Source organism: Phyllostomus hastatus, unplaced genomic scaffold (assembly GCF_019186645.2).
Source record: "Phyllostomus hastatus isolate PE091 unplaced genomic scaffold, TTU_PhHast_1.1 phas_contig_58, whole genome shotgun sequence".
Lineage (NCBI taxonomy): Eukaryota > Metazoa > Chordata > Mammalia > Chiroptera > Phyllostomidae > Phyllostomus > Phyllostomus hastatus.
In genome coordinates this window covers 54,246,264-54,258,885 of record NW_025333916.1, presented here as the reverse complement: position 1 = coordinate 54,258,885, position 12,622 = coordinate 54,246,264, and the positions used below count along the sequence as shown (strand labels likewise).

General features: G+C 49.5%; 1 protein-coding gene across 1 annotated transcript in view; it reads left to right on the top strand.

Moving 5' to 3' along the window:
- The window catches only part of ADAMTS12 (ADAM metallopeptidase with thrombospondin type 1 motif 12), a 206,474-nt gene that overhangs the window by 113,874 nt on the left and 79,978 nt on the right, over positions 1-12,622 (top strand). The window contains exons 7-11 of the mRNA XM_045848252.1: positions 2,467-2,616; positions 7,480-7,623; positions 8,178-8,322; positions 10,242-10,334; positions 11,798-11,943. Coding sequence (XP_045704208.1) covers positions 2,467-2,616; positions 7,480-7,623; positions 8,178-8,322; positions 10,242-10,334; positions 11,798-11,943 — 678 coding nt within the window. The remainder of the gene's footprint in view (positions 1-2,466; positions 2,617-7,479; positions 7,624-8,177; positions 8,323-10,241; positions 10,335-11,797; positions 11,944-12,622) is intronic.

Genomic DNA, 12,622 nt, shown 5'->3' with positions numbered 1-12,622 from the left:
TGGGGTGTCCTGTGCCCAGCAGTATGTTTACCAGCATCTCTGGCCGCTGTCCGTGAGATGCCAATAACCTTCCTCCGCGATGTCACAACCAACTATCTCCAGACATTACCCAGTGTCCCCCAGGATGGGGTAGGGAACAAAATCACCTCCTCCTGAGGACCCCTGGTCTGAAAAAGTAGAATGAGGAAGGGAGAGAGGTGTAAGGCTGAGCTTGCCTGTGGGGGCTGTTCTGAGACCCACTTTCACAGAGTTACCTGTAGAGTTGCATTCAGTAGAAGGTGGCTCTGGCTGGAACACACCCTGTATAATAATAGGGCTGGTGGCTACATGCCAAGGCATGTTTTTTTAAGTATATTTTATTGATTATGCTATTCCAATTGTCCCATTCTTTTTTCTCCCCTTTCCCCCCCTCCTCCCAGTACCCCCATTGCCTCCAGCATTCCTCCCTCTTAGTTTATGTCCATGGGTAAGTTCTTATGTCCATATGTAAGTTCTTTGGCTTCTCCACTTCCTACACTACTCTCAACCTCCCCTGTCTTTTTTATACCTACCAACTATGCTTCTTATTCCCTGTACCTGTTCCCCCATTCTCCCTCTCCCCCTCTCTGCTGATAGCCCTCCATGTGATCTCCATTTGTGTGATTCCATTCCTGTTCTAGTTGTTTGCTTAGTTTGTTTTTGTTTTTGTTTTTTTAGGTTCAGGTGTTGATAGTTGTGAGTTTGTTGTCATTTTACTGTTAATAGTTTTGATCTTCTTTTTCTTAGATAAGTCTCTTTACTATTTCATAAAATAAGCGCTTGGTGATGATGAACTAAAGGCGTATTTTCTCTTATAATACCCCCTGTGCCTGGGGAAGGTAGGGCTAATGTCCTTTTGGCAGCTTAAGCACCTTATCTACAAAAACCATAATTTTCTTACCCCTTTTAGCCTCTTTAGCTCTTTATTTCATGGACCCAACTTCCTGCACTATCCGAATGAGAAGGTGGGCAGGCTAGCAAGGAGCGCCCCTCATCTTTTCCCAGCAGCTCCATGCTGACCTAGTAAAAATAGGAATAGTAAAAAATAGTAAAAACAAAAATAGTAAAAAATGCCTCTTGCGGTAGGAGTGGAAAAGTGTTAGGTCAGTCTGACTGCAGACCTAGAAATTATTTAGAGCGATTGGGCCGTCTGATCCTGTGCAGCCCTCTAGCAGGGAACCACCCAGCAGCTGCTGCTGTTAGTGGGCGTGGGGCCCGCGCCTGCGGCGTGCGCACCCAACGGCAGATGCTGTCTCCAGCCTGTTGTCCCAGCTGCGGCCTCCTGGAGAGCTGAGAATGCACCGCGGTTTCCGAAGGCTGGATGTCTTCCACCGTCCAGCAGACACACAAGCAGACCGTGGACTGCCAGAAACAGTGCCGCCCAAAGCCTGTGGGCCGGAGATCTGGAACCAACTAAGGCTCAGACTTGGTTGGCATCGGTGCTCGTCACTCTTGGCAAAGAGTTTTTACTGAACTGAAGGAAACCAGTGACCAACAAATGACTCAAAACACGTGTCAGTGACTGAGTGGCCCCTGCCAGGATATGGGAGTGCATTTTTATGTGTGAAAACTGTAACTAGTATTTTGAGAAATCCTGGAGTCTTTCCTTTCTTCTTCCAGGGTGGGGAAATAAGGAGGTCCTGGTGAAAAGGGAAAGGATGTTTCTCTCTCTCCCTCTTCCTCTCTCTTTCTCTATCTCTGCATGTGCTCATTTGCATGTCCATCCCTCCCATAGGCAATCTTGTTAGGGTAGTGGAGCTGGAGCGAAAATTGATTTGATCTCTGAATGGGTTTATGGGACCAATTGCCTTTTTCACTAGTCCAGAGTTTTCATACAAGTTTTGAGCACAGACTTCAGAAAAAAACAAAAAAAATTATTTCACATTTGAAAAACCCCAGTTACTACTTGCTGTCCATTCCCTGTGGAAAAGTTGAAATTAACTTCAATCTTCAAGCAAATCCTTCTGTTTCTGAGCAAATACTATAATTTGGCTTCCTGAGATCAAGTGTAAAAGCAACTTAAAATAAAGTGTCTGCCATAAATTCTCGCATCCATAAATTTTTGCATCCTTAGGTGCAAGAGGCATTTTTTACTATTTTTGTTTTTACTATTTTTTACTATTCCTATTTTTTACTAGGTCGGCATGGAGCTGCTGGGAAAAGGTGAGGGGCGCTCCTTGCTAACCTGCCCACCTTCTCATTCCGATAGTGCAGGAAGTTGGGTCCATGAAGTTCACCACTCGTTCAATGAGCAAGTGGCGAAATCAGAATAATCTTAATGAATTCACAGTTGCTCTCTGTGTTCACATGGACTTTTAAAAAATTATTTCACTCCTGCTTTTCAGACCACACTGAGTGTGGATTAATACTCAGATTCCCCAGGCGGGTGTTGGGGGCGTTGCTGTGACTCTCCACGTGGTCCTGTGCACCGCTGTCCTCTGCTTTCAGAAAAGACATCTGTGCGGGAGTCAACCGCCCCTGCGAGACCCTGGGTCTGTCTCACCTGTCGGGAATGTGCCAGCCTCACCGGAGCTGTAACATCAATGAAGACTCGGGCCTCCCTCTGGCTTTCACCATCGCCCATGAGCTTGGACACAGGTAAAGGGCCAAGGAAACTGAGACCACTCCGCCATGTTCATGCGTCAGTATCAGACAGCAGAAGGGATGGGCAGCACCTTCCATGGGGGTCCTCGGGTCGCGCTGTGACTTCAAACGCTCCCTGCTAATCTCTGCTTTCTCATCTGCCACGTACGAATAACCACAGCTTTAAAGACCCCAACGTCTTCTCTGCCTTGACCTCTCATGCCATCTGCACCGCAGGCAGAGTCCCGAGGCCACGGCAGTTCTCTGAATTAAAATGAGGTATGCAGAAGCAAGGGCGGAAGCTTTAACTCAGCCGATTAACTCAGGGGTAACAATCCCTGGTTAGTTCTTGTGAAACAATGATATAGTAACATCATTAAAAAAGTCACAAACTGTAACATTTTGTGCCTTTCCTTTATGCCAGATGCTTTGCAATGTGTCCTTGAATCACCCCAGTGACCTTACGAAGTAGATACTAGTGTTAGTCTCATTCTACTGACGTGTGTAAAGGAGAACATTAAATAAATCAGAAATTGAAAACTGCTGTGAATCTGAACCATCAAACAACAGTTAGCAGAAATCCAAGTTGTGTCACTTTGATTGGATAAATTCATTTGAAAGCAGGTTTCAGAATATTCGAATGAAGAAAGAATGAGGATTCTGGATTCCCCAGGTATCAGAGGTTCCCCATGGAGGAAGGATCTTAGCTTATGTGTAGCTTGATTTGTCCGTGTGTTTACAAACCACGAACAAGAGAGCGCATCGTCCTGGTTACAAACTCCGGGTGGGGAGCCACGAGAGTGGCTCAGCTCTGCCTGCTGTCCGCCCCGTGGCTGCCAGCCTCGAGCTCCTCCTCCGTAGAGAAGGTCTGGAGAAGCGGTGGGCTTGGGAAGAACCCTGGAGACTGGCTTCTTCCAGGCCTGGCCTCTCCCGGCTGGGCTCTCTCGCTCTTTTTCTCTTGTCATACTGGAACCGCAAGATGCCTTGACCTAAAGCACAAAACCAGGGTATGGGCTTGGGGCTTGAGGAAGGTGAGTGCTTATTCTGGCTTTTTCATCAGCCCGTATTATGGCCTTAGATAATTAATTCCCTTCACCTCTTGGCGTTTGTCTTCTTACCTGTGAGATGAGGAGGTTGAACCAGGTAGTTCCTTAGGGACTGTGATTTCTTTGATCCTTACGAAAAAGCCCGAGGAGATAAATATGATAGATTCTAGTGCCCTTGTTGTTACACGCTGTTGGGTCGGCTTCAGCTCCTGGTGACTCTGTGACTGGGCGGCGTGCACAGTGTCCCATCCTCACCGGCCCCGCCCGGCTCCCATGAACTCATGCCCATGGCTGCATTTGTGGAGTCGATCCGTCTCTTGTGTGTTTTTTCTCTTTTCCTGCTGCCGTTTCCCCCCAGCATTACTGCTGTTTCCAAATATCCCTGCCTTCTCAGGACGTTCCCAAAGCTAGGACAGCTTCAGTTTGGTTGTTTTTGCCTCTAGCGATGCTTCAGGCTTGATTTGCTCTGGGACCCACTTGTTCACCTTTCTGGTGGCCCAGGGTATGCGTCGAGCTCCCCTCCAATGCTGTATTTTTAGGACATCTTTTTTTAAAGATTTTATTTATTTATTTTTAGAGAGAGAAGGGAGGGAGAAAGAAAGAGAGAGAGAGAAACATCAATGTGCGGTTGCTGGGGGTTATGGCCTGCAACCCAGGCATGTGCCCTGACTGGGAATCGAACCTGCGACACTTTGGTTCGCAGCCCGTGCTCAATCCACTGAGCTACCCCAGCCAGGGTTCCAGGGCATCTTTTTCCTACCAGCCTTCTTCACTGCTTCGCTTTCACACGGGTACATGATAGCTGGGAATTCAAGGCTGTGGCTGATCTTTACCTTGGTCTCTAATGACAAATCTTTGTTCATGGTGACCTTTTCTAATTCTCACACAGCCGCCTTTCCAAGTTGCCTTAGTTGTCAGAAGTTCAGAGACCAGGGCTAAGTGACTGGCTTGTAATTAAAGAATGACTGGGGGCAGAATGCTAGGTCTCTAAAAGGCCAGGTCCTCGTTGTTGGCATGCTGATAATAAAACTTGACGAAATGAAAGTTATTCGCGTGTGCAAATGTATAGGTGTCCTCAGTCCCGATATGTGGAGAGATGTGTCTCCAACAGCCGCCCATCAGGTCGGCTTGACGTGCCAGGCAGTGCCGGTACAGCTGGATCGAACCAAGAAATGATCGCTCGTGACTTTCCCAGCAGTGCTGTACTCAAGCTAAGGAAAAGCTGAAAAGACTTGGCTTCATAAAAGATATTCTCAGTTCCTCCCTCCTGTGTTCAAGGAATAGATCCTTCATGTCCTTACATTCAATCTGACCTTGGGAGGAGACTCGGAAACATGCTAGGCAGGTCCTGCAGAATCATGTGCTGTGGCCTAAGCGAGTACTTGCTTTTATTCTGAGAGGAAACTGTTAAGACACCCATTTGCAAGGGCCCTGGGTTACATCAGGTATCCACAGCCAGGTCTCCCATCACCCTGCTGGGCTCCGGAGCGCATTACCAGAAATGAAGTGGCAGTCCGGGAGGAAATGTAGAGGGCTGCCTGGACCTGGCGTCCTTTCCTTCCAAGTAATGAAAATAGGGTGTAGGCGAACACTTAAAAAGCACTGTCCACCCCGTATTCCACCCCCCACTTCCAGTCAGGGGTATATTTCACTTACAGAGCTTGGCTCATTTGCATACACAAATGGATCTTGTCTGGATGAGTCAGAAAAGCTGATATTCTGACTTCCGTGGTTCTTGTTCTCTGTTGGTCCCACTCCACCCTAAAAGGAACAGTAAAAGACAAGGAATAGACCCATTTCACCAACTGATACCCTGAAACCCAGACAATGAACTAGATTGTTTTGTGTCTGCAGTTGGGCAAACCCACCTTAAAGGACTTTAAACCCACAGAGTGAAGCAGGGGAATCCTACCGCTCAGGGAGCTCTCTCAGGCTCGAGAGAGCTCCTCCCTGCACGCTGCTCCTCGGGAGCACCACACCTGCCAGGAGGTAGCTTCCAGGAGACCAGATTCCCATCTCTGTGGCCCCAGGTGCTGTCTGTCCCTGTCCCTCCTTTCTCACTGAGCCACTGTTCTCCTGTGACACAAGGGCCCCACCCATTTAGAGAAAGTAGACACTGTCCCGAGGGACATTTGCTTAGGAGCAGAGTCAGACGGGGGTATAAAGGGGGTATAAAGGGGGGTGAAGCTGGAGGGGAAATGCTTTAGTGAGTGGAACACTCCAGAGGGACCTCGGTGAGCTTTTGGGGAGCTGATGCATGTTGAGTGTGGGTTTGAATGCACCCAGTTGGCAGCATCCATCCATACGGCTTGTTGTGCTGGGATGTTCAATGCTAGAAAAACCATTATTCGTGTGCGTTTTAGAGCCATGTTTGCAGGGTAGGGTTTTTGCTGGTTGCAAAGCAGGTGAACTCACGGAATAGCTCATGAGCTGGGAAGGTCTGGGGTTGCAGCACCCCGGGGAAGGCCTGCTCAGGCAAAGGCTTCCCCTGAATCCCATTCTCTGTGGGCGGTGAGAGCTCCGTAGGGTAACTCTGACTCCTCTGTGCTTTCGCATTCGTGCGCTGATAGAATGCCGTCTGAGTCTGTGTGTAAGTCATCACAGCATAATGCGTTTTTAAACACATGAGAAAAGTCAAACCCCTCAGAGACCATTCTCTGCGGGAGTTGCTACTGTTCATGTCAGAGGGTTGGATTTCGCTGCATAATGTGCTCCATTCAGATCTGGAAACTGGAGCCACAGCAGCCAGTAAGCAGGGCCCTGAGAAGGGAGTCTTGTGGGGTCCCAGAAGGCATCTTGGGGGGCTCCTCTGAGGACTAGGCCTATGAACGGACCCTTCTGAGGTGGTTTCTTTCCCAGGCACCCCCCTGCTGTGGTGGGTGGGTAAGCTCCCAAGGCCTCCCAAGGTTGCCGCACCCGGTCAGCCCCGGCAGCGGGCGGCCAGGGAGCGGACCGAGGGAGACCCGGGAGAGAACCCTGGAACAGCAGGGCAGAGATCTGCAGAGGAGCTCGTTTTGCCCCCAAGCTACTGGGTGACTTCTGACAAGTCTCCAACGCTAAGCTTTTCCATTGAGAAGAGAAAAACAAGCTAGACAATGATACAAACAGCAGTGAAAATTTCCTCCCATGTGTGAAGCCCTTATTCTATGTCAGGCACCTGGCTGAGTGGTTCTCAATCTTTATTCCATTCAAATTCTCATGCTACCCTGTGACGAGCACCCTATTTCCTGGCAGAGGAAACGGAGAAGGGTTTGGGAACACGGATCACTGAGTGGCAGAGCCAGGATTCCCGTCCAGACCGTCTGTCTTCGGAAGCCTTGCTCTCACCCATGGGACTAGGAGGCCCCTCGAATGCCTGTGAATGTGGGGCTGTGATTGTAGCAGCGTGAGAGAGAAACACAGCCCCTCAAAGCTCGCGGCCTATGACGAGTCTCCCATAGGAGAGCTTTCCCTTTGAAGCTCTCCCTTACATTATGCTGAAAAGGGAGAAGGCAGCTTTTGCTCCTTGGTGCGGTGGTTACTGCAGCAGGAGAAAGACAACAGCTTGAGGCAGCGTTTGCCCTCCTGACTCTAGACTCAGAGAAAGCCAACCGGGAGCTCTTTGCTTTCTACCGCACAGTGGTTTTCGGTTTAGCCACGTGGCTCCCAGAGGTGCCTGCTTGAAGCACAGTTTGCCTGCAGTGTTCCCTGCGCCCTTTAGTTCAGAATTAGCTGTCCATCTCCAACGTCACAGTCCCCCTGAGTAAGCAGATGCCTTCTGTGACCCTCCGTGGGTACCGTCTCCCTGGAGAAACCGTCTCCGTGATGTTCTTGTACGCTCCACCCCCTGCAGCTTCGGCATCCAGCACGACGGGAAGGAAAACGACTGCGAGCCCGTGGGCAGGCACCCGTTCATCATGTCCCGCCAGCTCCAGTACAACCCCAGCCCGCTGACGTGGTCCCAGTGCAGCAAGGAGTACATCACCCGCTTCCTGGAGTAAGTGACAGTGTGTCCCGGAGCAGCCCCATCCGGGTCTCCCGAAACCAGAAGGCAGTCTGAGTTTGACACGAGACCTGGGACACTCTCAGTGCCTCTCAGGTCACACTCTCAGGGTGGCATCTGACCTTGAGAGCCAGCTGGGTTCTGCCCTCCAGCCACAGCCAGGGGGTATCCTGCCCGCTGCGTGCTCCTGTCTCAAGGTGGCTTCCTGTGAACTGAGTGTGCACACATAAGTCCTTGGGGACTGGCGGCAACAACCAGGATACGTCACAAGTGGTCACCCAAACCCTACTGGGGATAAGATGATGCTTTTCTAAGTTCACCACTCCCTGTATTTCGTAGATAATGTCTGAACTAACGGAGCAGGGCGTGGCTTTGGTTTCCTTTTAGACAGCTCCCACAGTGGCCCTGGAGTGTTCTCTGCCGTGTAGAACTCGAGTTGTTCTGAGGGACAAAGGGTAAACAAAAGTGGTAGGAGCGTCTGTTGAATGAAAGACTAACGATGAAGGAAATCATGACATGGGCTCTCATTTCTATTAACTTCTTCTCAGCCGAGGCTGGGGGTTCTGTCTTGACGACATGCCCCAGAAGAAAGGCTTGAAGTCCAAGGTCATTGCTCCCGGAGTGATCTATGATGTTCACCACCAGTGCCAGCTGCAGTATGGCCCCAACGCTACCTTCTGCCAGGAAGTGGAAGTAAGTGTTGGGCATCTTGGTGCCTCTCGTGGGCACGTGCAGCACTTCAGATGTCCAGTGTGCTGGAAGAAGGGCCAGGGGAATACTTGGAAATATGAAGATCCAGACACACGTTCTGGAACGTGTGTCTGGAAACGTTCTATGTGTGGCAAGGTATCTGTAAGGCAGAAGGATCGATGTTGTAGTCATTTATATCCCTTACCTCTACCTTCTTCGTGTTCAGTGGAGCCAGCCATCCTTGGCCACCGGGGGGTGGCGAGGAAAGCTCTATAGTGAGTTTCAAGAATCAGTTACTCACACGTGTAGACTCCAGAGCAAACGACTTAATCCCCAACATTGCTCTCTTTCCTGAATCCCCCGCCTGGTTCAAGAGCACCACCAGCTCTCACAGTAGGAATAAGGCTCACCCCCCATTTCTTCATCTTTATTTTCAACATCCAAAAACTAGCTCCTCAGGAGTCTGCAGCCCTGCCCCATTTTTTCGTTCCCATGGCTACTGTCTTGATTCAGCCTCTCATCACCTCTCCTCACTGTTGTAGTCACCTCCTACCTCGTCTTTCCCCCAGCATTTCTCAAGTGATCTCAAACCCCCCTCCCACAAACCTAACCATGGCTCTTCTCGATATTAAGGTCCCCACTGACCACAGGAGAAAGCCCCAACTGCCATGCGAGTGCTACTTTGTAGGCTGGGTACTGACTGTTCCCCGAACGTGGGCCCTTTGGTGTGAAGCATTATTGTTAGCACACAGACCAGGAGAAGCTCTCTCGCTGAGCCCACGCCAGGTTCTGGGCCGCGTGCTGAGTGTGGTGGAAAAGATGAGCGCTCTAAGATTAACAAGACCACATGTAGTAGGGAGTTGGTTAAAGTGTGCTCCATCCAGGCATTGAAATACTACATACAAGCCTTACAGCGCTATAGAAATTGTGTATCTCTGTGAAAACAGCAGGTGTGTGTATTGTACTACCGCTTGTGTGTTGACTCCTCTGAAGCTACACCAGAGACTCAGTGAAGGCCGCCTCTGTGGTTGTGGATGGGGGGGCAGCTGACTCACTTCTTACACTGTATTATCCTGCGCCTTTCAGATTGTGTCCTATGGCATATTTTGTGTGTTAAAAATAGTTTAAAATACAATACAATGAATAAGGCAGAGTCTCTGCCCTTGAGGAGCTCTGGTAGAGGAGGCGGGTAGGAAAGTTTTCATACGATGAGATCAGGACAGAAAAAGAAATAGGGAACAACTTTGAGGAGGCAGTAAATAAATGCTTAGAACATGCAAAACTGAACAGAGAAGATAAAGTTGGTGCAAACCACCCCCACTCCTCCCTTCTAACTGGCTACCACATTACACCAGTTCTGCCTCCTAAATGTCTCTCATCTCTGCCTGTTCCTAGAAAATGCCCTGGTCCCCTCACTGGTCTCCTTTCTTGGAGGCTGGCAGGTTAAACAAGCGGGCTACTTTCCGTAACAAGTGAGCAAGCCGAGGCTCTCCGGGAGGACCGGTTTCCTTTTCCTTCAGTGAGCAGGCTCAAGTTACAGCCACCCCAGCTCTTTGCCAACTTCTGTCCACAGTTCTTGGATCGGCCTTTGATGGCCAGTGTCTCCAGTTACCCTGCCTAGGGGCAGTGACATTGTGCCACACGGACTGAAATTACAGTTTCAGCTCTGAGGAGATGGGCTCCATCTCCTGTTTTCTCATTGCCCAGTATGGGCTGCACACCACTGTTTATGCGTGACGACAAAGTCCAGGTAAGCGTGAACTGAGAGTGTGCAGTGGGTCACCTTCCCTCACGCTTGTTCACTAAGAACAGCAGTTATTGTGGGTAGGTGGGTAAACGTGTACATTTTACCACCACTCTAGAAATGCTTTTGTGCAAGTTTTGAAAATGTTTAAAAGCGTGATCTCACATTTGTTTTCCAGAATGTTTGCCAGACACTGTGGTGCTTGGTGAGAGGCTTTTGCCGCTCCAAGCTGGACGCCGCGGCGGACGGGACACGCTGTGGCGAGAAGAAGGTGATGTGTCAGGCCAAGGAAGAAAGGCGGGCGGGCGGTGGGCACTGGGTTCTTAGGGAGGGCTGGGGAGAAGGCCCTGGAGAGCAGCTGTCTCTGGGCAGACGGAGGTCGTAGAACCAGGTCAGCCAGAGGAAAGGCTTCACTGCTACTACAGCTAGTGAGCCTTTGCTGGGAGCAAGGCGTTTAGGAAAGACACGGTTCCACACTGTGCTGGCAAAACATCTGTTCCGTCTTTTCCTGATGAGCTTCTACGGAGCTTGTGGTTAGTAACATCTGCTGACCTTATTTTGACTTCTCTCCCCTTCATGTTAAACATTAGGAAGGACAGGTCAGTGGTGGCTTCTTTCCAAAGATGATGGATGTGGGCCACTCGCTTCCTTCTTTCTCATCATCTGGCCTGACTGCATTTCTCGAACATCTGTCCGCTCTCCTGAGCAGCAAAGCCAAACACCCAAGAACCCAGAGACGTTAGGTATTCTCCAGACTTCCCAAGAACTGGGTAACACGTGCAGCTCCCTGGAGCCGGTAGGGTCTGTTGTGGGCCGAGAATTTGGGCAGTTAGTGGGAGTCTTTATGCAGCTTGTGTATGGCCTGACCCATCACTGCGATTTTAGAACTTGGTCAGCATGCACAGTGATCAGAAATAATGAGGACAAGGAGGACAAGAGCTGACACATGCCCAAATCCTCCAGGTCATGAGGCCATTTCTAACAACCGAGTTGTGTTTTCTGACTTCCTTTTGTTTCCTGTTTTGTATTTCACCCTCCCAAACTGAGAATTGCTGAAGCTCTGCCCTGAAGAGGGAGAGCGTGGGGTGTGTGTGTGTGTGTGTGTGTGTGTCTGGGTCACTGGAAAGGCCAGCACTAAAAACACAGGGTAGAGTTACAGAAAAGGAGACATTTTTTTTGATACTAGAAAGAACCTGAAATTCTTAGTAAGTCATAATTTTTGGCAATGAGTGGACTTTTTCCGGGAAGGTAAAGTTATCTGTTGCTGACATTAAATACCCACAGGGGCTATAAAGAAGTGTTATTACAGTTCCAGTCTGCACAATGTTTGTTATTGTCTACGAGATAAGGGGCTGGAACCAGAGAGGTACATCAGTCACGTCACCAAACAACGATGTTGCTGAGCGCACATACCAAGCTGACATGCTCTTTATGGCGAGACTTTCCCATGAAGGGAGCGATGTGTGGATTTACACTCTGGCACGCAGTCCGCCAACCGCACTTGGAGTAACACTCCCACGTTGGCTGTGGCTGGGCACCATTAAGTTCCCTCAGTTCCTGAAGTTCTCTGATCCCTCGTGGAGGAAATTCTTTTGTGAGCTCGTCTTTGTTCTCCGTGTGATGTATGACCGTAGGAAGCCTGCTCGGAGGATTGGGGTCAGACCTCAGGGTTCTGGGCTCAGTCTGCTATGGCAGCCTTCCCGACCCACACGCCTGCTCCTCTTCTCTTTCCAGTGGTGCATGGCCGGCAAGTGTATCATGGTGGGGAAGAAGCCAGAGAGCATCCCCGGAGGCTGGGGCCGCTGGTCTGCCTGGTCCCACTGCTCCAGGACGTGTGGGGCTGGAGCCCAGAGTGCGGAGAGGCTGTGCAACAACCCTGAGTGAGTGCGGCCAAACTCGTTCCCCTCCTTCCTGGAGTGGCCGGTCGTGGCTAGTGTGACCTCAGTGACCCCGAGCCTCTGGAGGGACGTTAGGTGGGCTCCCAAAGACACGAGGGAACCTGAGACGCACAGAGGGTGAAAAACAGTGTCTCTCTTGGATTTCACTTTGGCTTGGCACCGGATTCTTGCTAGAACCTGGATAAACACGCTGATTCTATCACTTGGAAAAATAAGCACGATTTATGGGAAAGCCTCTAGGAAGTTGCATATTTAAATTCTCCGAGATAAACCGTTCTCTCGGGGAGAGATTCCTCAGAGCCCATTCTGCTGGTGAGACTGTAGCTCCCTGTCAGTCACAGAGAACATATAATTTTGCAAAAATGTTTTTCTTCCTGAGGTAACTAAGAAAGCAGCTAGGCACATTTTTGAGGATTATTATTTTTACTGTTGGAGATAAGCGTTTTGTAAACCTTAGAGATCCGTGTTAGCCTTTTAAGGAGTCCATAGGAATTATTTCACAAGTGGCCTTCAATTTTTTTTTCATATTTTAAGTTTGTATAATGATATTATATATAAATTTAATTTAAATGCCCTTGTTTTCCAAATATATATATGAGAAATATTCCTAATTGTATTATTTCTTGGTATACCAGTTTCCCAAGTATAATTTTTTTAAAGC